General features: G+C 45.1%; 6 protein-coding genes across 9 annotated transcripts in view; 5 read left to right on the top strand and 1 right to left on the bottom strand.

Moving 5' to 3' along the window:
• The first annotated feature begins 1023 nt into the window (after nt 1–1023).
• atad5b (ATPase family AAA domain containing 5b) lies at nt 1024–5216 on the top strand. The gene is made up of 11 exons (XM_067259838.1): nt 1024–1345; nt 1634–1730; nt 1813–1895; nt 2147–2292; nt 2506–2665; nt 2801–3081; nt 3167–3260; nt 3364–3428; nt 3510–4612; nt 4768–4920; nt 5005–5216. The coding sequence occupies exons 1-11, from the start codon at nt 1024–1026 to the stop codon at nt 5081–5083; spliced, it is 2583 nt and encodes an 860-aa protein (XP_067115939.1). The 3' UTR covers nt 5084–5216.
• On the bottom strand, nt 5176–6935 carry tefm (transcription elongation factor, mitochondrial). 2 transcript variants are annotated; one of them, XM_067258815.1, is made up of 4 exons: nt 6849–6935; nt 6234–6700; nt 5998–6147; nt 5176–5915 (listed from the first exon to the last, which is right to left on the bottom strand). In XM_067258815.1, exons 1-4 carry the CDS (start codon nt 6889–6891, stop codon nt 5481–5483), a joined length of 1095 nt encoding a protein of 364 aa, XP_067114916.1. In that variant the 5' UTR covers nt 6892–6935; the 3' UTR covers nt 5176–5480. The 2 variants fall into 2 exon arrangements, with proteins under 2 accessions (XP_067114916.1, XP_067114917.1); XM_067258816.1 differs by lacking the exon at nt 5998–6147.
• Nucleotides 6936–7382: 447 nt separating this feature from the next.
• Nucleotides 7383–11329, top strand: LOC136964866 (arf-GAP with dual PH domain-containing protein 2-like). The gene is made up of 11 exons (XM_067258814.1): nt 7383–7601; nt 8254–8384; nt 8539–8630; nt 8911–8999; nt 9137–9249; nt 9445–9591; nt 9823–9906; nt 10021–10083; nt 10190–10267; nt 10627–10855; nt 10946–11329. The coding sequence occupies exons 1-11, from the start codon at nt 7514–7516 to the stop codon at nt 10972–10974; spliced, it is 1143 nt and encodes a 380-aa protein (XP_067114915.1). The 5' UTR covers nt 7383–7513; the 3' UTR covers nt 10975–11329.
• A 59-nt stretch (nt 11330–11388) lies between these two features.
• On the top strand, nt 11389–13139 carry LOC136965491 (E3 ubiquitin-protein ligase RNF135). Its single transcript, XM_067259665.1, has 4 exons — nt 11389–11702; nt 11846–11920; nt 12020–12140; nt 12409–13139. Exons 1-4 carry the CDS (start codon nt 11403–11405, stop codon nt 12945–12947), a joined length of 1035 nt encoding a protein of 344 aa, XP_067115766.1. The 5' UTR covers nt 11389–11402; the 3' UTR covers nt 12948–13139.
• A 236-nt stretch (nt 13140–13375) lies between these two features.
• On the top strand, nt 13376–23206 carry rhot1b (ras homolog family member T1). 2 transcript variants are annotated; one of them, XM_067259328.1, is made up of 20 exons: nt 13376–13689; nt 14540–14598; nt 14799–14880; nt 15032–15075; nt 15193–15246; nt 15420–15472; nt 15607–15715; nt 17087–17188; nt 17292–17390; nt 17476–17584; nt 17674–17794; nt 18287–18371; nt 18610–18755; nt 19006–19106; nt 19202–19332; nt 19511–19594; nt 19811–19933; nt 20063–20265; nt 21381–21503; nt 22135–23206. In XM_067259328.1, the coding sequence occupies exons 1-20, from the start codon at nt 13653–13655 to the stop codon at nt 22250–22252; spliced, it is 1983 nt and encodes a 660-aa protein (XP_067115429.1). In that variant the 5' UTR covers nt 13376–13652; the 3' UTR covers nt 22253–23206. The 2 variants fall into 2 exon arrangements, with proteins under 2 accessions (XP_067115429.1, XP_067115430.1); XM_067259329.1 differs by lacking the exon at nt 21381–21503.
• A 1001-nt stretch (nt 23207–24207) lies between these two features.
• Nucleotides 24208–25176, top strand: part of rhbdl3 (rhomboid, veinlet-like 3 (Drosophila)) — a 33374-nt gene continuing 32405 nt past the window's right edge. For both annotated transcript variants that reach the window (XM_067259284.1, XM_067259283.1), the window contains exon 1: nt 24208–24252. The gene's annotated coding sequence lies outside the window, so the exon portion shown is untranslated. The remainder of the gene's footprint in view (nt 24253–25176) is intronic.

The following is a 25176-nucleotide window of genomic DNA, read 5'->3' as shown; positions in this document are numbered from 1 at the left end:
GGCTAATTCTTTAAAAATACTTTTTGAATTCGGTCACATTGACAACCAGCGTGGAAAATAATTTACATATTGCGAGGTAAACCTGTAACGCTAACTGAGAGGATTTCTTCCACAGCCGTGTGCAATTTCAAGACAAACAAAATGTTGTTGTTGAGAAGTCAGGCACCTCCGTGTCCTTGACAATGGAAAATAAATCAGTGGCTAGGCACGCCAAATCGAAAAACATTCAGGACTACTTCAGAAGAGTTCAACAACAAGGATTTGAGGGGAGTAGTCCACGAGCAAGCAACAATTCGAATATGCCACCATGTCACGTTGGAACATATTGGAACATGGAAGTTTCTGGTTTCAAAAAGGTCAACAACAAAAGAAAACGACAAAAATCTGCTAGTCTCCTCAAGGATATACCATCAGAGCGCACTGGAATTATAGTCATTTCAGAGTCAAGCAACTTCGGTGATGACAGTGTTCGGGTTAACGGCACCACAGTTGAGTCAAACCTTGACAGAACAATAACCGAAGCAGACACAATACCAAAACATGGGGCCGAGGAGAAGATGTATGCATCTTATTTTACTAAGAAAGAGCACTTGGAGAGTGAAGGGACTCAAACAGGGTTTGACAAACAGCATCAACAAACTAAATCAAATGCGGTAGGCCTGTCTATCAAGCAGGGTTTAGAATTAGAAGTCACCGAGTCGAATTCAGCCTATCAGACAATGTCGACTACCCACTCTGTCTGGACAGAGGAATTTTCTGGACCGGTCCAAAAGAGATGCCTTTTAGAAATACAAGAGTCAAACCCTGTGTTCCCAGTCAAAAGAATCTTTGCCGCACTACAGAAGAAATACAAGGAACACAGTAAAGTGTTAAAATATCCTGGTAAGACATAAGTTTACTGTCTTCATTCAGTACTGTTTTGGTGTGTAGTGATTATGTTTTAGAATAGCGTAAGAAAAGCTGCTCCTGATGTTGCGGTAACCTTCATTTCCATCAGGAGCAGCTTTGAGCAACCCTCCATCCATGCTAAACCCAGCGGGAGCCAAGCGGAAACGTCATAACAACGAGAGAGGAGACTCGGAGAAGCTTCCCAAGCGCTGGAGGTACAACTTGGAGGAGATGGCGCAGAAGGAGGCCATTACCCTGGTCCGTGGTTCCCCTTCTGAATCAGCCAGTAGGAGCTCCGTGGTGCTTCCAGCAAGAGGGCAGCCTGGGAAGTGCAGGCTGAGCCGGACTCACAGGCTCAGGCAGCAGAGCCTCTGCCTGGGTCCGAGTGATGAACCAAAGCCTGCTCAGTCACATCAACCAGACTCTGATGGCGCAACTCTAATCTGCCACAGGAGAGGTAAGGGTGCCTCAATGTTCATCTTTTGTTTTGTCTTTCATTGGCTTATCACTGTGATAATTATTTACCTTTCCTATAGTCCGGGAGTCAGGTGGCTGAGCGGTGAGGGAGTCGGACTAGTAATCCGAAGGTTGCCAGTTCGATTCCCGGTCATGCCAACTGACGTTGTGTCCTTGGGCAAGGCACTTCACCCTACTTGCCTCGGGGGAATGTCCCTGTACTTACTGTAAGTCGCTCTGGATAAGAGCGTCCGCTAAATGACTAAATGTAAATGTAAATGTATATCAGATAAACGCATTGAGGATTTGCTTTGGACGGACAAGTACTGCCCTCAGAACTCAAGCGAGGTCATCGGCAACTCCACATCAGTGAAGAAGCTCCACAGGTGATTTGAAAAAACGAGTTCTCACCCTGTCACAACGAACGTAGAGTCCCCGCTGTTTCTCATGAACTGTCACCTTAAGCAGTTGGCTCAAGAGGTGGAAACTGCGAGCGGATTGTGAAGAGAGGAGAAGGGAGCTGGAGAAGAGACAGGAAGATGACAGCAACGGTAACCTCAGAAATACTTTTACACCGATGCTTATCCACTGCAGTATACTACTACAGTTAGTCATGAAAGATAAAACTTTAAGAAACCCGATGGAAATTCTTGTGCCGGAGAGCGAAGGTTCCAACATTGCTCAAGAATAACAACAATAAGAATAGAAGACAATATGGTCATAAAACTAAAGTGTACAGGGGAGTAAGTCAAGAGTACAGTGAATGGTATTTAAAGGTGTCTGTGGTGTGTGTCCCGTCCAGACTCGTGGGACTGCGGGGACTTCCAGGGAGAAGCCTGTGTGGAAGAGGAGGGAGAAGAGCTGTCCACCACCATGCTCATCACAGGGCCCCCCGGGGTGGGGAAGACGGCCTCTGTGTACGCCTGTGCCCTGGAGCTGGGCTTTAAGGTTGGCTTCAGGGAAGGGTCCACCCTGCTAATACCTTCCTGTGATTGTCCACTCACACAGCACAGACTCCTGCCGATTCTGTCACGTACTTCTGTGCATCCACAGTGCATGGTTGAGTAGTCGTGAGCGTGTATTTGGTACTATGGTGTGCTAAGCTGTCTTTAGTGAGAGAGCCTTCCTTTGCTTGGTTCTCATGGATCTGTACGTGGTCAGGTGTTCGAGGTGAACGCTTCCTGCCAGCGCAACGGTCGCCATGTGCTGACACAGCTGAAAGAGGCCACCCAGTCCCACCTGGTGGACATTCAGGGACACGCCCTCCTCAAACCCACTTACCTCAGGAACAGCAGCTCCACCAAACCTGACACCTTGTCTGGTAATTAACCCTACCCCTGAAATAGTCTTTAGTAATAAAACATTTATGATTTTGCACAATTTCTTTTTACAAACCTAGAAGGTTCTTTCTTTTTCTTGATTAGCAGTGACATATTGAGTTAAACCTTCTTTACAGGGACAGAAACCTCCTCAAGAAAGCTTGTCTCATCATCCAGGAAGTTTCCCAGACAGAACTCTTGCAGTACAAGGCATAAAGGAAAGGGCAATCAAGCTGCCATCACACTGGCCAACTTCTTCAAGATGAAGAGCAAAGCAGAGAGTATCGCTGTAGACGGTCTTTCATCTAAAAACACAGATATCCAGATTTCCTCGAACCACCCGTCACCAGACAATGAAGAACCAGCAACCGGGAAACAGAATAAAATGACGACCACATCCCTTATTCTCTTTGAAGAGGTAAATCAAAAGCTGGAGGCATGACTCAGTGAAACAATGTCTGTGTGTCATTTCTCCTACAGTAAATATTGTGCGATATTCACAGGTCGATGTCATATTTGATGACGATGTGGGATTCCTCTCGGCGATCAAGACTTTTATGTCAACGACCAAAAGGCCGGTGATCCTGACGACAGACGGTAAGGCCCTCTGATAAATAAGCCTAGTATGAATGAGTTGATTTTAGGAATTATTGATTGGTTGATAACTACATACGTCATACTAAAAGTCAACTGTCACCAGATCCTTCATTCCGTACAATATTCAACGCCAACTTCGAAGCGGTTCTTTTCAAAACGCCCTCAACGGTAAGTCTCACGGGCAACTGGTAAACGTAGTAAGACTTTCTGTCTCCGCCCTGCATATATTCATATCTCGTGTACTCCCAGGTGAACACATGCAGCTACCTGAGGCTATTGTGTCTGGCCGAGAACATCAGGACGGAGCATGGTGACATCACTTCCCTTCTTGAGGTGACCGGTGGTGACATCAGACGCGGCATGTTGCAGGTGCAGTTGTGGGGCAGTAGTAGAGAGAAGCGGAGCCCTCAGACGGAAGCTCCGGAAACTTCGAAGGTTCCTATCACGGTGGACCCCAAGTCTAAAGACCGCAGGCCTCTATGCCATCTTCCTCAGTGTGAGCTGGGATGTACTCCAAGCATGTTGGGTCTTCTGAATGCTGGCCTCAGACAAGAGCTGGTGAACTTTCAGAAATCCTGGATGGATCCAGAAGTTATCAAGCTCATGGAGGTGCTTAGAGAGAGTTGGAGGAGAGGCGTTCCTCTGCTGTATTCAAACCTGGAGCTCCTCTCACTCTCAACAGCCCGAACCCAGCCTGTTTCACTCTCCATCCCAGAGGAAGTGTCTCAAACTGAGCCACGGAATCATCCAAGGCCGGCCGACATCCACCCCCAGACTCCAGAGCTAAGCTGCACCGCCCCAACCAGGACCTCTTCTAGACTGAGTAGAAAGAAACGCACCCGGGTATCCGACCCCGGGTCCATTCACAGCGTGTCACCACACAGAACCTCGCTGTCGTTGAACATTCATTCAAGGACCTCTAGCACTAATGACAAGCCTACGACTTTAAACCAGGCACGGAGGCTTGAATCCCAGAGTTTAGGTGCCCTAGCTGACTTCATGGACCTCATGTCTCACCTAGATTCTACCCTTCCCACCCCAGTCCTTCATCCAGCCGGCCCATGTGGATCAGGAGAGTTCATCTGGACAGGGGCCCGGGTGAAAGACGGACTGCTGGATGAGATGCGAGTGGAGGAGCATGGGAGTTGTAGTGCGGAGAGGGTGTTGGAGATCCAGGCTGCTCTTGAAGCGTTGGCCTTTCACACGTGCCACACTGTGGTGTCAGGGGTTTGGGGGAGAGGGCAGGATTTGGGGGAGGGGTGTAGGGATGGGGTCACAGAGGAACTCACTTCTCCTGTCGCTCCACACAGACAGATTTTCAGCTTCACTCACACTTCAATTTTGGAACCAAGGTATGTCCTCCGGGCTAATGTTGGGTGACTTAATATGGAAACTCCTTATTGAATCTTTATGACTAATGTGTATCGTCATCCACAAGGCAGTTAATTCCCTACTTACTCAATTCCGATTTGATACACCAAAAACAAAAATCTATGTTTATCCCCAGTGTGAGCCAAAGAAGATACGACATCAACAAGATTGTCTTCTCAAGCAGAGCCTTTTCTACCATGGGCAACAAGCAGGCTATTGCAGTGGACTACCTGCCTATCCTCCGCACCGTCTGTCAGTCGCAAAGATCCCAGGAGCAGGCCGGCGGCAGGTAAGACGACCCTTTCATTCTGGTGAGGAGCTGGCATATAACCACTGCACAAGATAGCATTGCTCATGACTATATTTGTCCTAGGTTTCAGCATTACTTCAGCCGTATTCAACTTGGACTCTCAAAATCAACCATCCAGCTCCTTGCCGAAGACTTTCCTTAATGACCTGGGCATCTTGTGTAGAAATACAATGGTGTTGTGTTGATTCTATGAAATAAGTAGCACTGAAAAATACGATACAACCCATGAAAATGTGAATTAAATTAAGTATTTTCTTTATGTAACAGTACTGTGAGTTGGCATGTATGTCCGAGGTCTGAGATTTCAGTGTAGAACACATGTTGATAAAGCAATAGGCTTTGTGAAACATTCTTTTCATAACATCCGTCTTTTACAATATTGAAAATCAATGCACCAAAACAGAAGGTAAATAACGAGTCTTGTTCTATTCCAGAGTACATTTGAAAAAATATTTAGAATCTTTAAATAGTCCATTCAAATCTCCCATCAAGGATTTTTTGGGGGTGAAATCTACCAGCACTGAGGTAAAGGTCCCATTTTAACTCAGTTCATTGAGCAGCTCATAAAACGCCACTGCTTGCAGCAGCGCGTCGCTCATCTCCTCTCGTTTGTTCCCCATCTGGAACGCGTCCCTGTACTTCACCAGAAGGTGCGTGGGGAACTTCACCCTCGGAGACTTCTGCACCGACGACTCGCTCATCATTTGTTGCACCAACTGGGAACCGCTGGTGCGCGACTCGCGCAGCATCAGGCCAAAATGGCGGCCCACGGCGACCCGCATCATGTTGAGGACCTTCGGAGGGGTGGCGAGATCCTGGTGGGGGGCTTTGGGCTCCAGGAGGGCGAACAACATGGCTTCCACGGTCCGCATGTGGGCCATGATGGGGAACAGGTTGGTGTTCTGCATAGTGATGGACGACTTCTCTACCACATAGAAGTCAGCAGGGGGGAGTTGGGATACCACTACGGAGATCTACGGGAGAAAGCAACTGTTATACATGTGCTGTTATATTAAAATAATACGTATTGTAAAATACGCAGTTGAATAAACTTACATCATCCAAGTAGGAAGAAGCGTAGTAGGTTCCAGTCATAAAGTTATGGCATGCTTCTTGCTGCCAATGCAGCACACTCATATCTCTGTCCAGATGTGCCCATGCTATTTTATTCATCCCACAAACGATAGACACAATTGAATTGGCTTTCTAGGGAGAAATTAAAATGTATATTTTAAATGCAGTTTTAAGTTGTGAATGGGGCCACTGAAACGGTGCAGGCTCAAGCTTCTTACCACTAGCCACGACTTGTCAACCTCTGGTCGGATGAATTTGGCTAGCTGAATCTTCACTTTTTTCTTCTGAGATTTTTGTGGGTTTAGTATCGAGTCGAATACGATCAGAGCACTTTTGTGTTTCAGAAGAGGTACATTTATCACGCTTTCTAAATTTTGAAAAGGGCCATTTCTAGTCCTGTATTCAACAATATTATGACACTTGCGACCGCGCAGGAGCTTGACACCCGCCAGTTCTGTTTCGGTCGCACTGTTAAGCAACTGCAGAATGACTGCTCGCTGCTCCGGCGAGTAGCAGGCGTCCAGGGACTTGTCATCCTCGCACGGAATTGAAGATGAGAGGGTGGCATTTAGTGTTTCAAAGCCCGCAACGGGAATGCGGCTTCTCCAACAACACGTGCATTGCAGATATCGGAGTTCTAACTCTGGAAGTGAGCCTTGTGGACGCAAGAATAAGCCATGTTTCCCTGCAGAATAACACAAATATTCACGTGAGGTTTGAATGAAGCTAGCTAGATAGCTAGCTACTAACTTTGCAAATTTGCAGTCTGCCAAGCATACTTTTGAAGTAGTGAAGGTAATACTAGCAAAATGACATTAATGTAAAGTAAGTACCTCTCTGTGCGACTGAAGACACAAATCGCCTGGCAACCCACATATTACTTCAGTTTAACATGTATATACAAAAGCAGGAGGAACAACCTTGCCCTCTATAGTGTTTTAAGTTCCATTTACCGACGTGCAACCCAGCACTGTACGTTTGCGTTCCGGGACGATTTTGGTCCCATATAGTTTAGTTAGTTTATACTTTAGTGCAAAATAGTGCATCTTATTTTCATGAATTTATCAAAGTTTGATTGAATTGTTATGTGGAGAACATCGTTCTATATATCTCCTGTATTTCAATTAGATGTATCTTATCAATTCGAACGCAAATGTTACAATATCAAATTCAAATCACAAATAATAATACTTTTTTTTTTGTTCCCGAAATATGAGAAGACGATTTACTGAGAAATAACTGTAGGATAGAAATGCTACCCCAGCCTGTTAAAGGCAGGGGTAGCAGCTCAATATGGTAATTCCATGTTTCACTTCCCCTGTGTTTTATTTCAAGAATTGTGTGCAGAACAATAACCTACATGTTGCATTGTCGGGAGAGGAAACGTCCGATATAGTAACCAATTGCTCAGTAGTTCACCGACCGAGCATGGAGAAAAGCAGCGATGATAAGTTAGAAACAGACTCATTTTATTTGTTGGGACACTGCTGGTCTACTTATGGCAAATTGGGACAGAAACAAGAGATTTCTGCTTGAAATGGTGAAACAGCCAAGCAACAATCTATGTGCTGATTGTGGATCCTCTGGTGAGTATTGCAGTTATTGTAATAAAGAGATAATAGAGCACTTTGCATCCAATAATAAGTATGTTCATGTCTCTATGAAGCAAGTTATATTTTTCATGGACAAGTCATAATGTATCCTACTTTTTCGTGCTATAGACATTAAGCCTACTCTGAATAGGAAGGGATCAAGCACAGGATTTTTTTTCTGGTAAACATTTTGTAATCCAAGCACGTTTTAAAGTATTGTCATAGAAGGAAGTATAGAATGTTTCAATCAGTGACTCCAACTGAGGTTCCTCATTTCTTTTTCGCCGCTCATCATAAAAGAACAGTATGTTTAGATGGGACATTGTGCAAACATCATATATACATAGTTTGCATGTAGTATGCTGATTTATCACTTTTAACAGTTCATTAAGTGTATCGTTCATATTTGCTTTGAACCAGTTTCAAAACAAAACTTTTAAACATGTAAATGCCTCCCCGCCATTAAGTACACAAGTCACTTAATCCAAACAACTGTAGTGGCACTGTACTTTAATTAGCCAGCTCTACTCCCTCAAATTGTGTGTTCTTATGATGGTTAGAGGGGTGCATTAAGAAAAGAGCAAAAATAAAATCATAGTTGACTGACTACTGACTAAACAAAATAAATTTTATTTTATGTTGACAGAGCCAGACTGGGCCTCCTATACTCTGGGTATCTTCTTATGTGTCAACTGCTCCGGAACTCACCGGAACCTGCCTGACATCAGCAAGATCAAGTCCATCCTTCTGGATTTCTGGGACGATGCACTGGTGGAAGTATGAATTTAACCTTCATCTGTGAGGATTAATAGTGTCATTAGGATTAATGGTGGCGTTAGTACAAAACAAGGAAGCAGATTCAAGAATCAATCCCGCTCTGTAAATTATCAACAGAATCTTTGTCTTGCATCTCTCTCTCGTCTAATTACAGTTTATGCGGGAAAATGGAAACGCTACAGCCAAAGCCCGATTTGAGAAGTGTGTTCCTCCCTTCTATTATCGACCACAAGAGAAGGACTGCTGGTTCGTGTCCTGTCATCAATACCTCTTTCAGTAATTCATTTTTTGGGGGGAAGTGGAATGGTTGACTCAACAGGTCATATCAGGGGACTGGGGGTCATCTTTTAGAAGAGGAACAGATACTTTGTAAATGTTTTGTTTTAAATAACAACTTCAATTCCATTCTCGAACAGTATGTTGAGGGGTAGAATGTTGATGTTATAATGTTTCCTCTGGTATGCTTATTTTGGACAAATGAGAGACAGTAGAGTTTGGAGAAAAAAAATGTCTATGCTCTATCTAGTATTCTTAAGGATCAGTGGATACGTGCAAAGTACGAGAGACTAGAATTCTCGGAAGAGGGTAACTACTACCAGCAAGCCTATAGTTCAGGTAAACACATACTGGCAAAAAGAAGGTTGCATTATGAAACATTAAAAAAATATGCTCTAAGTGTTACCACACTCTAGGGCGTGAGTGCCTAGGTCTACATGGTATTGACTGACTATATTGATTGAACCTCATCAAAGGCATTTATGAAGGAACTCTTTGGAAGAAGAGCAACGACAACAAGCAGTTTGTGAGAAGGAGATTCCTGCTTTCCCAGAAGGACCTCAGTCTCCGGTACTTCGTTAACGACGATGTAAGAAGCACCTCACCCGTCTCTCCCCCACCAGTTAAAGGGCTCTAATGATGTTATGCCTGGTCGAGACAAGCTAAATCAAGGGAGATGCTCAACTGAACACCCCTCTTTGGTTTGGAGCGCGGGGTCATTATGCGTCTGTGAAAGCAGTCCACCGCATCTCATTAGCATGTTGTGTTGTCTGCTCTTTGACAGTCCAAGACGCCCAAGGCGGTGATCTCTATGAAGGACCTGAACGCCATCTTCCAGCCAGAGAAGATAGGTCATGCCCACGGTCTCCAGATCTCCTACCAACAGGAGGGGCGGGGCAGAAACCTCTTTGTTTACCACGACAACGGTCAGGTAAGGACTAGGAGCAACGCCACAATGCCAACCATGTCAAAATCAACCTTATGGAAGTGGTTGGCATGTTTTTCGATCATTTACTTTTTACCTTCGTCGCCCTTTCTATAGTAGCTACCTTTGTCAAAATTAAGTATCTTACAGCAGTTTAGGTGGTAAAATACTGTCGTTGTTCACTAAGTGCAAGAATAACTGTTCCAAATAACTAAACTTCCACTTGTCCACTGAAAGGAAATCGTTTTCTGGTTCAATGCAATTCGGGCCACCAGGCTATCCTACCTCAAGAGGCTCAACCCTAGTGCCCTGGAAGAAGAGGTAAGACTTTAGTTTCATAGCAAAACTCACTATAGATAAAATGAATGCCTCATTTGATCTTTTTTTCTTAACGGATGTCTAATTTGAACCCACCCCTCTGCTTTGGGTGTGTAGCTAATACCGCTAATAACCAGAACAAGCCTAAAGGAAGGCTACATGGAGAAAACTGGGCCAACGGTTAGTCGCCCACCACATTCAGCATGAACAGCCTTTGTAACCTACTGTGGATGTGTATTCTTACCAACCCTAACTGGTTTGTTGCCACGTCTGTCTGTTTGTTCAGCAATGGGAACCGTTCAAGAGGAGGTGGTTCATACTGAATGCCACGGACCGAAAGCTGCTGTATTTCAAAACATCACTGGTAATGACCAATGTGTTATGCCTGAGCACTGATATTAGCAAGTAATGAGCAGGATCTGTTTGCTATAGTGCTGAGCTGTGTGAGCTGTTTCCGTTTAGTTGAGACTACTATTGTGTCTTTTAAGTGGGCGTAGCAGAGGAAATGGTGAGTGGTCTCAGCCTGTGGCATTAACACAGTTATACACTGAGTAGGTGTGCAGGTGTTCAGACCATGGGCTCACAAACAAGAAGGAGATAAAGTACTAAAACTGGGGTGTGTGTGTGAGTTTAAAACTAGAGGCTAGTGTGTAGCACATTTACAATGGGATGACTGTGTGTGTGTGTGTGTGTGTGTGTTTGTGCCTGTTTGCATGGGTGAAGGATGCAGTGGAGCTGGGTGCTGTTTTCATTGGTACAGAGAGTCATGGCTACTCTGTGAAGGAGTGCCAGCCCAAACACACCCGTGGCTGCAAGTGGCGCTGTGGGTTCTCCATGGAGACACCAGACAGGCAGTTTGTCTTCATGTGTGAGCAGGAGCAGGACCAGAAGGAGTGGCTAGAGGCCTTCAGAGAAGTCATCTCACAACCCATGACTCCACAACACTACACCAGTAAGATTGTAGTCCATTATGGTTACCAGTGGATTGCCATGGTGATTTGAATATGTTCAAATAAAGTGTCTCCCTGTTTTTCTTTTACAGCTGAGGCCAGCCTTAGAAGGAGAACATGAGTGCAAGGACTGTGGAGGAGGAGACCATTCTCATGAGGAGAATCTTGTTTTACATCAGCATGTCTAATGAACATTTCAAGTGGCTGTTAATTGTACCTTTTTTATTATATTTCCTTTCAGGTATTTCACTGTATACAGTATTTATTTTAGGTTAAATGCTGATAACTTTGCATAATTCATGTAGAAAGTTAAGTGGAGGTATATAAGAAATATACCTTTGAGTGCCACGTCAAAACAATAGGGAGAACATAAATAAATAATCATTTGGTGTCGTTTTGATGTTAGCCCTCTTTCACATGCTATTGAGAAGAATGAAAAAAAGATTCAAATAAAACGATTGTCTTTGGTCGTGTTTACATTTTTGGTTTCGGTTTCATTTCAGAGCCCTAGGTCTCTATATAGAAACCGATATGAGTTAGCTCATTGCAATGGATTTACTTATTGAAGAACTTCTGAAGAATATTGCCGAATGTCTACAATGCTCTATATGTCAAAACCTTTTCAAATCAGTAACCTTACCCTGTGGTCACAGCTATTGTAATAATTGTATATCTGAATATCGGAAAGCAAAGGCGTCGACGGTGATTGAGTGTCCGGAGTGTCGGTATCGATTCCGACCTCCTATGCAGTTCAAGAAAAATGTCACACTTTGTGACATGTGGAATATGTACAATGATTTTAGACTTTTAGTTTCAAACGAAGAATCTACTGGACCACAAACAGCAAAGGTGAGACAACAGCAAACAAACGTGTTCATGATGCACAGATCTGTGTGCTTTGATGTCGCTATATGTTTTCTTCAACATAATGCAATGTTTTGAGAGCAGAAAAATGTATCGAACTAAAATGTTGGAATCAATATTCATGTCAGGAAGTCTGTGAAGTAGCACTGCAGACATCAGCCAGCTTGGAAGACCGTCTTGAAAGTCACGCTTTACCGGAACAGGTAAATTTGTCATTAAACTCAGCATAATATAGCCTACGTATGGACAGTCACAGATCATTGGAAAAGAACAGTGACATATTCTGTGGTCTGGTCCAATAGGCTGAGGCCTCAGAAGCTGATATTCAACCCAGTGCAGGGGCGACACAGGTCCCAGATCCCCCCGAAAGCCCATTACAGGAGTTGCCTATCTCCCCATCTACACACAGGCACAGAGCACAAGGTGAGTGTAATATTTGTAATGAATAGATGAACAGGGAGGTAAATGAAGGTTTTCATTGCATCATAATGATCGGCCTTTAACAATTCAACCACTAGATGGCGTGTCTGACATAGGGCCTGACTTATTGGAACTGGTCCTTTAATTGATCCTTTAAATGAAGAAACTCAATTGATATTAGGACCAGGCTTGATTTAATGTTGAAATATGCTATTTGGTATTGACAAGAAAAACGATAAACCAATATCCTTTCACCTTTCATGATATACAGACATCCCCCCTCCCCTACCTGATGCAAGCTTCGCCAGACTGACCCTCACCCCAGCCCTGGGTCACAGACGCCTGGTCTGGAATGGCTACAAAGTCAGCACCCGAAGGGCAAGCTCAGTAACCCACGGCGACCGCTTCGACGTCAGCCAGTGTATGGCGGAGCAAGAATTCAGCCAGGGTTGCCATTACTGGGACGTGGACACATCGGAGAGTGTGGGCTGGGCCGTGGGCGTGGCCTACCCAGGTATGGGCCGACAGGAACAGCTGGGCCGCACCCCCAGCTCCTGGTGTGTGGAGTGGAGCACGAACAGACTCAGCTACTGGCACGACAACGTGGAGGACCCCCTCAATTATGGCCGTCCTGATTTAGTCCGAGTGGTCCTGGACATGAGTAATGGGACGTTGTCGTTCTACGGACTGTCCGCCGTGAATACTCTGTTGCACTGTGTGCAGGAGGGCTTCTCTGAGCCAGTGAGGCCCGTGTTCTGGCTGTTTGGGCTGAAGGTCCCCAATGTTCTGTCCTTCCCTGGGAATCAGTAAAATCTCAATGGGACTGTGTTTTTACAAAAGGTGGAGGGACTTTTTTTATGGACATTTGTCTGTTTCTGCTCATCACTTTTTAACATGAATTAAATATACTTAAGAGGATATGAACGTTAATATGAATGAATAATCAATAAATGGAACACTGTCCATCAATGAATAATGCAGCCATACGATAATTTTTTGTTATACGAGTATTATTATCAATAAATAATGACAATTCCCTGATTTTAGATAGTATTTCATGTGATAACAATTATGCGTTTTAATAATAGAAGTGCAACGTTTGTCGTTTAGTGCCACTCGTAATTTCGAGATCTGCTGGAGGGGGCGTGTGCTTGTTGAAACTTCAGGTTTGCTAGAGCGCTGATACTGTGTGTTGTAACATACAAGTTTGTGTGCGGGCAAATCAGTGTACTGAAGCTTGATCTCGCAATGTGAGACAGCGCCATACAGCATCCCCAGCTGCAGTAGCAAGCCGGCTGAATAGTAGTAGCCTATTTTTGCTAGCAAACAACCCTGCACAGCTTCTAATTTTGGAATTGAATTGCGCATAGGATTGCCCCCATATTTTCTGCCATGCGAACGTAAACCAGGCCATGGGGATCCATCGTCTCGGGCTGTCATTCTGTCGAGCGCACATGAGCGCATAAATGTTATTCACCAACGTATTTACAGATTTAGTCTTTGACAGCGGAGAAGATGCGCAAGGACGTCAGGATATTACTAGTGGGAGAGCGTAAGTGACATGATCGAATGGTGTTGTATTACTGTAAACCTCTGCAATATGCGTGCTAACGGTACAATTTGAGTGCTAACGTTAGCTTGCTAGCTAGCTAGCCTACCAGTACAGCCTCCATAAGGTTGCGTGATGTTGATGATCTCAGGTATAGTGCCGTACTTTGTGAAATGTTTTTGCACAAACCACCTTGTTCATCCAGTATATTTATAGGTATACCGTAGCCAAACAATTTGCTTAGTCTACTGGAGTTCGCTAGGTGGTTACAGTTGCCTGTAGTGTAGCCAAATTAAAATGACAAACAGAAGTCTGTTTCAGGTGTGCATCTACATACTCTTGCGTCACTCACATTGTTAGGAAATGCAGCGTTATGAAACGTGCTGACCTACTAACCACACTGTTTCACTGATATAAAAATGGGACAGTTGTTGTTTTCGTAATGTTTATCATCAGTTTGGCTTACATTTCCTATGGCTTTTCAAAAGCATGCCCAATGCAGCCACCTCAGCAAGTCCAAGAGTGATTTATCTAGTAAGCGGGCTCACGCAGAAGTGGAGCCAATGTATCACCACACTATTCTGTAGGTTAAAGGGGGTTTGAGAGACAGTTGAAATTAACAAAGTAGCTATGATTAATGTCACACCCAATGCTTGTAAATGGTATGGACTTGCTACATATGTGTACCACATCACTTGATCTTTGCAATAGTCTTATACATTCCACAGGGAATACTCTGTGTTAATATGAAAAAGAGATTTTGAGGATTTGAATGGATCTCTCTCTCTCTCTCTCTCTCTCTCTCTCTCTCTCTCTCTCTCTCTCTCTCTCTCTCTCTCTCTCTCTCTCACAGCCAAAGTAGGGAAGACTTCCCTGATCATGTCTCTGGTCAGCGAGGAGTTTCCAGATGTGGTGAGAGAAACCTTCATGCATTCTTGTTTGTTTGATTGTTATCAGTACCAATAAATATATAGTATAGACTTTTTCTGAATATGAATCAGGCAATATGATAAAAAAAACAATTTAAAAAACAATTTAAAAAAACATGCCTGATTTATGAATACACCCCCTTAAAATGAAAATCGATGTGGCTGCTTGTCGTCTTTGCACAGGTTCCATATCGGGCTGAGGAGATCACCATACCTGCAGATGTCACCCCAGAGAGAGTTCCCACACACATAGTAGACTACTCAGGTGCTGCCTGCTCCCAGTAGACTACATTTCCCATGTCTTTATTTTCTGCTTGAGAAATAACATGCTTTTCATTGATTTTGGATTCCCTGTTTTGTTGTAGTTGTAGTTTTGTTATCCTGATGCTGATTTGTTTCATGTTTTGTTTATCCAGAGGCAGAGCAAACAGACGAGCAACTCTTTCAAGAGATATCCAAGGTGAGATGAGTTATTGATAACTATGGTCTTAAATATTGATTACTTTGGTCTGTCCCACGAAATAACAGCTGAGCCAAGTGGTAGACATACTAATGGATGATTCTCTTCTCTGCACAGGCAAATGTGATTTGCATTGTGTACTCAGTCAACAACAAGAGTTCAATTGAGAAGGTGAGCAGGGCCCGCAGAGCTTATTGAAGCTCATAGTCATAACAAACCTTCATTTCCTGTTAACTGAATGTAGATGTAGCGATATTGTTCATTTGTTGAGAAACTTTCTTTTGCATTAGGCCCTATCTTGCACATCCCCATCTTGAATTTACTTTGCGTCATCTTCTCTTTAGGTTACCAGCCATTGGATCCCGCTCATTCTTGACAACACAGACAAGGACAGCAGGTGCGTTATCTAACCAAGGCAGCATTGTGTTCAGTTTCCACAATCCCAGAATACAAATCGTGATAATGCAGCGCAATGTGCTTTTCGGAGAGACCAAGCAAACACTGTTCCATTCTGTGGTTCTCCCCCAACAGGGTTCCTCTGATCCTGGTGGGGAACAAGTCGGACCTGGTTGAACACAGCAGCATGGAGACCATCCTGCCCATCATGAACGAGTACACAGAGATAGAGACCTGCGTGGAGGTGGGAACTCAACAACACCACTACATTTACATTTAGTCATTTAGCAGATGCTCTTATCCAGAGCGACTTACAGTAAGTACAGGGACATTCCCCCCGAGGCAAGTAGGGTGAAGTGCCTTGCCCAAGGACACAACGTCATTTGGCACGGACGGGAATCGAACTGGGAATCGAACGGGAATCGAACTGGCAACCTTCAGATTACTAGCCCGGTTCCCTCACCGCTCAGCCACCTGACTCCCACTACGACTGCATCCGTACAGAGATGTGACTCAACTCTACTGCTGATACCGAGTATTCATATATACACCCTGCTGTCTAGAGCGTGTCTTGTGATCAGGTCTTAACATGATGTCTCAATGTAGCTTGGGAGGGAACACTGTGCGGCTAGTGTTAGCAGGACAGTAATGAGTCATACAGCCAAGCAATAAAATGAAAATCTATAGAAGTTTATGGGGGCGCAATTAAATGCTCTCTGTTGAGCACAAAAAAGGCTCGGACTGTGTTTGTCTGCCATTGGTATATCAAAACCCGAGCTTAGAAAGGTTACTAGTTGATATATCCGTTGAGTTTAGAGTGAATCCTAGACGACCTTGCGGTTTCTTGATGTCATCTCTGCCTTTGAGTTTTACCACACAGCTACCGACATACCGGACTGGTTGGCCTTGCTAGCCTAAGATAAAGCCTTTATGGTGACCACTCTGGGATACCTTGTCAATGAGTGTAACCTTCAGCATTACTAAGCCTGTGCTTTTCCTGAAATGGAAATAACCATGTGTCAATCATGCGCTTAGCTGAGAAACCCTGGTCTGGTATTGGCCTTCTGTCTAAGTGGAACCAGAGGATAAGTGTCCTGTCTGGTCCGTCAGGTAGAGAGTCGCTGGTCTATTATGGTCTGCTGTGTCCATCCATCTCTTGATTCAGACACACCGAGCGCTAACTTTCTGCCCTCCGGGATCCATGTTTAGTCGGACTGGTTAATGAACCTGGCTAATCCCCCTCAGTCTGATTCGGTACTTTACACACCCTGCCTGTTTACTAATTCAGACACGACACGACCTTTCACTGCCAGGTTAACCTGCCAGACGGGGTGAACGCTAGCTTGCCAACAGCTACAGATATAGCACACGTGCTAATGAAAACAACTGTCACTCTTCTGGCACACACAGCAGAAGTCAAATGAAAGGCTAGGTCTTTTCTAAACAGACTTCCCAACGGGAGTTGAGCATACAGAGATATGTTTACTGTTCTAGTATGAACTTAATCGTTGATTTAGTATAAACGTATTTCTGTTGGATAAGGTATTACCAAGCAGTTCTGGTGGTTGGTGACTAAAATAAACAATATACTATTTTCTCCATTCTGTATCTTTAGTGTTCAGCCAAGAACTTGAAGAACATCTCTGAGCTTTTTTACTACGCCCAAAAAGCCGTCTTGCACCCTACTGGCCCCTTGTACTGTCCTGAGGAGAAAGAGGTAAGGACATTTTCTACTACCAAACCCCCATAAAGACCTGAAGCCTCCACTTGGCTTATGGATGGTGTGTGTGAGACTCTTAACTGGTGTGTCCTTTCCTCAGATGAAACCACCCTGTGTGAAAGCCCTGACGCGCATCTTTAAAGTGTCAGACCTGGACAACGATGGCAGCCTAAATGATAATGAACTCAACTTCTTCCAGGTGAGGCTGGTGCCGAGAAATCAAAACAAAGCGAAAGTGCTTTTGTTGAACCGTGTGTGTGTGTGTACGTTTGTGTGTTTTTCAGAGGACGTGCTTCAACGCTCCGCTGGCTCATCAGGCCCTGGAGGACGTGAAGAACGTGGTGAGGAAGAACGTCCGAGACGGAGTGTGCGACAACGGACTCACGCTGAAAGGTTTAGACCCCGGTCCCACCCCATGCTCGTCCATGCACAGACACACGCCTGCACGCCTCACACGCCCGGTTGGCTGCGCCTTCCTCCAGGTTTCCTGTTCCTGCACACGCTCTTCATCCAGAGGGGGAGACACGAGACCACCTGGACCGTGCTCAGGAGGTTCGGCTACGACGACGACCTGGATCTCCATCAGGACTACCTGTTCCCTCCGTGAGCACACACACACACACACACACACACACAACACAGAGTGAGTAGAATCTACACCCCCACACAGTCTCTTCCTCTTTGTTTGTCTGCTGTTTATATCTGTCCTATATCTGTACCAGTTACTTTGCCTTGTCCCTTTCGATCACATCACAAACTGCCGTTCATCTATTCCTGGAAGATAATAATAGCCAATAAGGCCATTCAAGCCCATAAACCAGTTAACCAGATGTAAACTGGGTCCATTATAACAATAGGACAGCAGCAATGGCACCTTCACCTCACTGTAAATCCGATACATTAACTTGCGATAAGGATTAACTTCCAACCCCTCCCTCATCTCCCTGTCGGAGCTAACCTCAATTACCCAGAAATCCCTCTTGCCCCCTGCAGAGCGTGTATTAAGAAAGCTGTAATTGAATACGGCTCGTTCCAGTAATCTCCGATGTTCTCCATCTGACCGGGGGGGGGGGGGGGGGTTTGTGTTTGTCTCAGGTTGAAAATCCCTCCGGACTGCACCACGGAGCTCAACCACAACGCCTACCTCTTCCTCCAGAGTGTCTTTGACAAGCATGACAAGGTGGGGTGATGCTTCTCGAAAGAACTGTGCAGTTCACATCTGAGTGCGGGTCGTTCTTGACTGTTTGGTGGCTAATAATTGCTTTGGCTTAAGTTTCACTGGAGAGCCACACATCGCGTTTTAGAACCGTAGGCCTACCACAAGTAGGCAGTCTTGGGTTCGAACCTGTTTCTTTGTATGAGAGTTAATAATCCATCTTATTTACCATTAATCAGTGGTATGTTTACCTCTGGTCCAGGACCGGGACTGCGCACTGTCCCCTGATGAGCTGAAGGACCTGTTTGACGTGTTTCCCTACATGCCTTGGGGTCCTGACGTCAACAACACAGTGTCCACCAGCGACCAGGGCTGGATCACCTACCAGGGCTACCTCTCCCAGTGGACGTGAGTACGGCAACATTCCCAAACCTCAGTCAGACACGTGCAGACCAACGCCATTGATTTAAAGGTGTACAGCGAAACCAAATGGTGCTCGGTCATGTGTTGTGTTCAGATACTTTGAACATTAACTGGGTTTTTACCACAGGATTGCTGTTGCACAATTGTCCCTGCGATGCCCTTTTTTACTAGGATGTGTGTTACATGCTGATGTGTTGCTCACCTCTTTCTGTGTGTGTGTGTACCCTCTGTCAAGGTTGACCACGTACCTGGATGTCCAGAGGTGCCTCGAGTACCTGGGTTACCTTGGTTACTCCATCGTCTCCGAGCAAGAGTCCCAGGCTGCCGGCATCACAGGTGATTAACGGGGTTAATTACAATCCGAGGCCAGTCTCCCGTAGCAACGTGGGCTAAATCCTTTGCTGTCCATCTCTGTCCACCGGTCCATCCAGTGACGAGGGACAAGAAGATCGACCTGCAGAAGAGGCAGACCCAGCGAAGCGTGTTCCGCTGCAACGTGTTCGGGGGCAGCGGCAGTGGCAAGACTGGCTTCCTCCAAGCCTTTCTGGGGAGAAACCTCCTGGTGAGACTCACTGTGGTGACATCGCTACGAGACCGTGCTGAAATACCTGAAGAAACACCTCAAGTGCACATCTTCAGCAGCAGTTATTTTTTGTTATGTTAGGAATTGGAACTGTGTTTTGCGGTGCACGGTTAGTCAAAGTATGTGTTTTCACTTCTTTTTTTCTTTTTCTTCTCAGCAGCAAAACACGGTTAAAGAGGAACACAGATCCTACTATGCTATTAGCACAACCTATGTGTACGGACAGGAGAAATACCTGCTGGTGAGCCCTCAGCTGGTCACAACATGATTGGGGTGTTTCTTTCCTCGCTGTGTCTCCGCTGACATCTAGTTTTTCTCCTTTCGTTTTCTTTCTCTCGCTTTCTCTCGCTTTCTCTCGCTTTCTCTCGCTTTCTCTCTCTCTCTCTCTCTCTCTCTCTCTCTCTCTCTCTGTCTCTCTCTCTCTCTCTCCCCCCCTCTCCCTCCCTCCCTCCCTCAGCTCCACGAGGTCTTCCCAGACTTTGACTTCCTGTCGGACGCCGAGCTAACCTGTGACATTGTGTGTCTGGTCTACGACTCCAGCAACCCACACTCGTTTGAGTACTGCGCCAAAGTCTTCAAGGTGCGAGTCCAGTGCCTGCTCATTGGTTTAGGCCTTTCAGATCACTGCTGTACTTCCTTGTCATCACTGATATATATATATATACTGCAAATCATATTATCATACCCCCCCCCCCCCACACACACACAGCAATACTTCATGGACAGCAAGACCCCGTGCATGATGCTAGCAGCCAAGTCCGACCTGCAGGAGACCAGGCAGCTGTACGGCTGCACGCCGCTGGAGTTCTGCCGCAAGCACAAGATGCCCCCTCCCCAGTCCTTCACCTGCGTCGAGGCGGCAGCGCCCAGCAAGGACATCTACATCAAACTCACCACCATGGCCATGCACCCGTGAGTACCCGAGTCCTCAAACCCCCCGCGGGACAACTCCCCCAAGTCCAAAGTCCGTTCTCAAGTCTACCTCAAGCCTGTAATCCTCTCTTGATCTCTCCCGCTCTCCCAAACCGAAAGCGCTTAGCCGCTGCAGCGTGAAGCTTCGAACCACTTCCTGTCAGCTCCCTCTTATGTTAGTTTCTCACTCGGTTTCAGAGCATTTGATTTCACCTTACACTCCTAGAAGACAGATGGCTAGATGGAACTTTCTAGATCCCCGAGATGAATTTTATTGCCATTTGTATCGAAGTTACTTATGCTGCGTTGGTTTTGTGTCGTGGCGAGGACAGTGCACGTTCACACGGCTTGTACTGGGTATGCTTGTGGCTCCTCTCCTGCTGTTAGGATAACAACAAACATCACAGGAAACCTCACACGGTTACATAAGCATGGATTCAGATCAGTTCTAATCCTCCTCTTACACACACACACACACACACACTCACACACACACACACACACACACACGGGACAGCACTGACAGATGCACACATTTAATCTAGCATCGTTTTTATTTGATTCCTCCTCGCATTTTAGTTCTGGATCGTTTATTTTCCCCACATAGAAAGAAAGAAACTATTACCATCTTACTCAACAGGGAACGGTCGGCATTCTCATTCAATGTATCTCCATAAAGCGTTCCTTGCATGTGGATGGACCTACGGTTTAGCCTTTTGAAGCAGTGCCTCTTCTAGCTGCATTCCTAGATTCCACGAGATGCCCGCGTATCTGCCTCATTGAGTAAAGTGGCCATTAGCAGAGTAGCTCTACCCCTGACTGGGAAGCAGTTTGGAAGATAAGGGTGGAGACGCTTCCTGGTTACGCCTGTCTCTGCTTTAGGAGGACCATGTGTAAGACCATGTGACTTTTCTCAACGTTCCATGCCTGTCTAATCTTCTGTGGGTTACTATTGGATGATATGGTTGCCGGCTCCAGGACTCTCAAACACACTTTTTGGTGGTGGAGGATTGTGTGTTTGACTTCCTCTTCTTTCTGTGCGTGATTGCGTGTGTGTTGTTCACCTACTTTGTGTGTGTGTGTGTGTGCACGGATGTGTCTCTCTCTCTCCTCAGTCACGCGCGCCTGCGCTGCATGTGCACGTGTAACAGGTGCACCTTCTGCCTGTGCCAGAACTTCCTCAACTCGGAGCTGGTGCAGTCGGTGAAGGCCAAGCTCTACACGGCCGTGTTCAGCAGGTTCTCTTCTCTTTCTCCTTCCTTGCCTTTTCATTTCTTTCTTTCTTTTCAGTTCATTCTCTGACTAACCTTCGCCCGTTTCCTCACCTTTCTTTCATTTCGCCATTCGCCGTTGCAACGCAAAACGTGATTATTATTTTTTTCCTTTCTCGCTTTCTCTTTCTCGGGGTGTTCATCCTCAAGGTTGCTCTGCACTCGTTCATCCCTTCTTCCACCTCAGTCCCTTGGTCACCCTGGTCAAGTGGATATTGTTTCCTGTCCTTGTCCTCTCTGTTTCTGCAATGTCATACCCCATTCACTGTTGTTCCCTTTTTCTGTTCTCATGCTTCATGGCTTGTTTTCTCATATCTCAGGTCTTCATTCCTGCACAGTTGCACCTTCTGTGTCTTAACAGACTTTGTCTTTTTTGCCTCGTCATCCTTAGTCATTGTAACATCAGACCCTATTTAGAGTTGACCCAGTGGATATTACATTCCTTCTACTTGTGTTCGAGTGCTCGTCTCTTTATCTGGCTTTCAGAGGGGGGTTATTTAAAAGCATTACTGAGTTGAGTCTCTTCGACTTCTTTCTTTCTCTCACTCTCTCTTTCTCTTTCTCACTCTCTCTCTCACACTCTCTCTCACTCTCTCAGACATATGACGCAGGCAGACCTGAAGACCTCCACCTTCTGGCTGAGAGCGAGTGTGGGCGCCACTGTGTTCGCCATCCTAGGCTTGGCCATGTACAGAGCCCTGCTCAAACACCGGTGATCCCCACCCTCCTCAACCCTCCTCTCCTTCCTCCTCTCTAGCTCCTGTCATTTGCAATACGTTCAAAAATACCATGAAATATATTTCCCCCATGAGGGTGGGGATGCAAATAACCATTTATTTAATTTTTCTACCTGTGGTAATGTATGGCAATTGCTCTTTTTTGTTGGTGTCAATGATAAAATATAGATCATATATTTATATTTATATTGAAAATGTAAGGAGAACGGCTGACGAATCCTGCTATCTTGTGTAATGAAGCTATTTTTGGTTGCCTGTCAATTGAAATGATAAACTTAAGTGTAGTAACTAGAATTATGCAATGGAACCAGTATACATAAATAACTGCTTGAGATGTGACTGAACAACTTGTTAACAGTCTGTATATATCCACTTGTATTATTTCTGGCAAAATGTCCAACATAAGCTATAACGGTCTGACAATGGCAATGTCACAACATGGAATGCAAAGTACTATCGTTTTAATTCAATGGCTTAAAATAAGGTTTCTTAAATGAACACAGTTTCGGGAGCCCTCTTAGTCCTGACATTGAAAATGGCCTTTAGATTGCCTTTCATGAACAGAGAGAAGCATGGTTGCACACTTGTTTATTTTAATATCCGAACAAGCCTACATTTCTTCAGAGAACATTGGTCATTTGTGCAATGAAATCTTTCAGCATCTTAACCCTCAGCATAGACTCCGCTGCTGCCCTGTCTCCCAGTGCTTTCTAGTCTGGATCGTGTGTGTGTGGCTAGTTGCTGTACAGTCAGAACTGCAGAACTGCATGCTCCCAAACGTTTCCCCGTTTAAAATCGTATGATGTCATTTCAACAGCCCTGTCAATACTACTCATTCCAATAATACGATTGTTAAGTAACCCATCCCACTTCTCCCAGACTACTAGCATAGTTATTTTTATCACCTTCGCCTTTCCAAATGTTTATAATAAATAACCATGATAATACTGTGTCCGGATACATTTCTTTTTGTAAGAATTCGAATGCTATGTGATATTGTTGTGCTACGTGATTTGACAAAAGGGAATATCGGATGGTTGAGTCCACTGTGAGGTCATGTGCCTACTCTTCCTCATGTGTGCAGTAAGCCAGCGATGTAAGGACTTCAGAATGAGGTAGAGGCACTTGTATCTCCTGCAGTGCCATCCGTGGGCACACAGTAGCAGTGTTGAGCAGCTAATAAGAATTGAGAATAAGATGACACAATTCCACCAGCGCTTGTTTGTTAAAATATAGTTCAGAGGCGAAATGGACTGAAATGCGAATTTTCCGACATATTCGTAGGATCTCACCACCTAAAGATTGCCTTTTGTTCTGTGCTGTGCAGGTCAGGGAAATAGGTCACCTAGCAGCAGTCTGTTAGACATGTTAGTATCGGACGAGCACCAGCCTTGGTTGGTTGGTTGATCTCTGATTTTTCTACAAGTACACTTGCACTTTTGAGGTTCATGTCGTTTAATTTGTAACTTGTTTAACTACATGCTCTTATGGTTCTTCCCATTGGCACCTATTGGCACTTATTTGCTTTTCACAAAGAATGCTTCATGTTTGGATACCCGCAACGTTTTGGGGCTATCTCGTTGTTATGATCAGTGACCTATGCACTTTTGTAAAGCTCTCTCTTGAAGTCGCTTTGGATAAAAGCGTCTGCTAAGTGAATAAATGTAAAACACTAAGGCCTTACAAATGTGGTCAAGTAACCACCACATTTGTAAGACACTTGTGTTTGACTTCACAAATCATTTTTTAATAAGGACCTGAATTCTCTCACGTGTCGGCTAGACCATGGCAACCTTTCCACGACGAGCAGTGAATACCAATGCCGCCCCTTGCTTGCATCACAGACCTCACAGACTCTCTGGTGAGCTGCCTAATGACATATCCAGAGTCTGTCTCACCCTGACAGATAATGAGCAGCTCAACTGATCTGAGACGCACCAACAATCCGCCGAATGAAACTGCCCTGTCTAGCCACTGAGGTTAGTGTGAGTGTTAGTTATGCTTCCGTGTGTGCGTGTGAGAGACAGGTCATGTGTGCCTTACCTGCCCACCAGCTAATCCTCCCTCCCTTTGGTATGATATTCAGAGATGCTAGCGACTCCTTCACAGCGCCGGTGTTATCGCTGGGTATTCTCTCTCTAGTTCTGCAGGCTGTGTTGCACCTCTCTAACCCAACACCAGCAGCTGACCTGTGAAAGTTGGATTGTGTGAAATGCACTGTCAGTTGGCGTTTTTTTTTCTTTCTTTTTTAATTGGACGTTCACTGCACTCTCCTCTCCCTCTCTCACCGCGGCCGAAAGTGTGAAGGGCTTTCTGGCGATGGGGTCTCCTTTTGAGTCAGTGACTGCCTTGATGACCTCACTTGATGTCTGACTTCTCAGAAGGGCTAGACTGGAGAAGTCAACAACCAAGACAAATATAGGACGAAGCTGAACTGAGCCAAGCTGTACCATTTGAAACTCTGCTAGTTGTGCCAGTTGAACCACAGCTGAAAGTGGAAAGGGCAGGGTTGAAGGGAACCTTTTTTGATTGTTATTCGATGTCGGTTGAGAAATGCACAATAGTATTTCAGTGTTAAACCTTGAATACTGTCGTTATCAAAACATGTAAAAGTCCTCTGAAGGTGTCAGATGTTAAAAATAACACATGTCCATATGTTGTTTCCATGGTAATGCCAAGTACTCACAAGTAGTGATATTTAGTCTGGTAGATAAAGCCTTCAAACAAACCTACATACAAGCCTGGTTCCCCATAGGCCACTGGAACTTCAAGACTTGGTTTGTTTGAAGTGTTTGGTGGTCTAATGGCTGGGTGAGGTACCTCATTTGGCTGATTGTTACGCCAGACCTGAAGGGTAGTGTTTATGGTCCTTCAACTAACCTGGAATTTACAGGCTGTGGGGC

The sequence above is a fragment of the Osmerus mordax genome, chromosome 21 (assembly GCF_038355195.1).
Source record: "Osmerus mordax isolate fOsmMor3 chromosome 21, fOsmMor3.pri, whole genome shotgun sequence".
Lineage (NCBI taxonomy): Eukaryota > Metazoa > Chordata > Actinopteri > Osmeriformes > Osmeridae > Osmerus > Osmerus mordax.
This window is presented reverse-complemented; position numbering and strand designations above follow the sequence as displayed.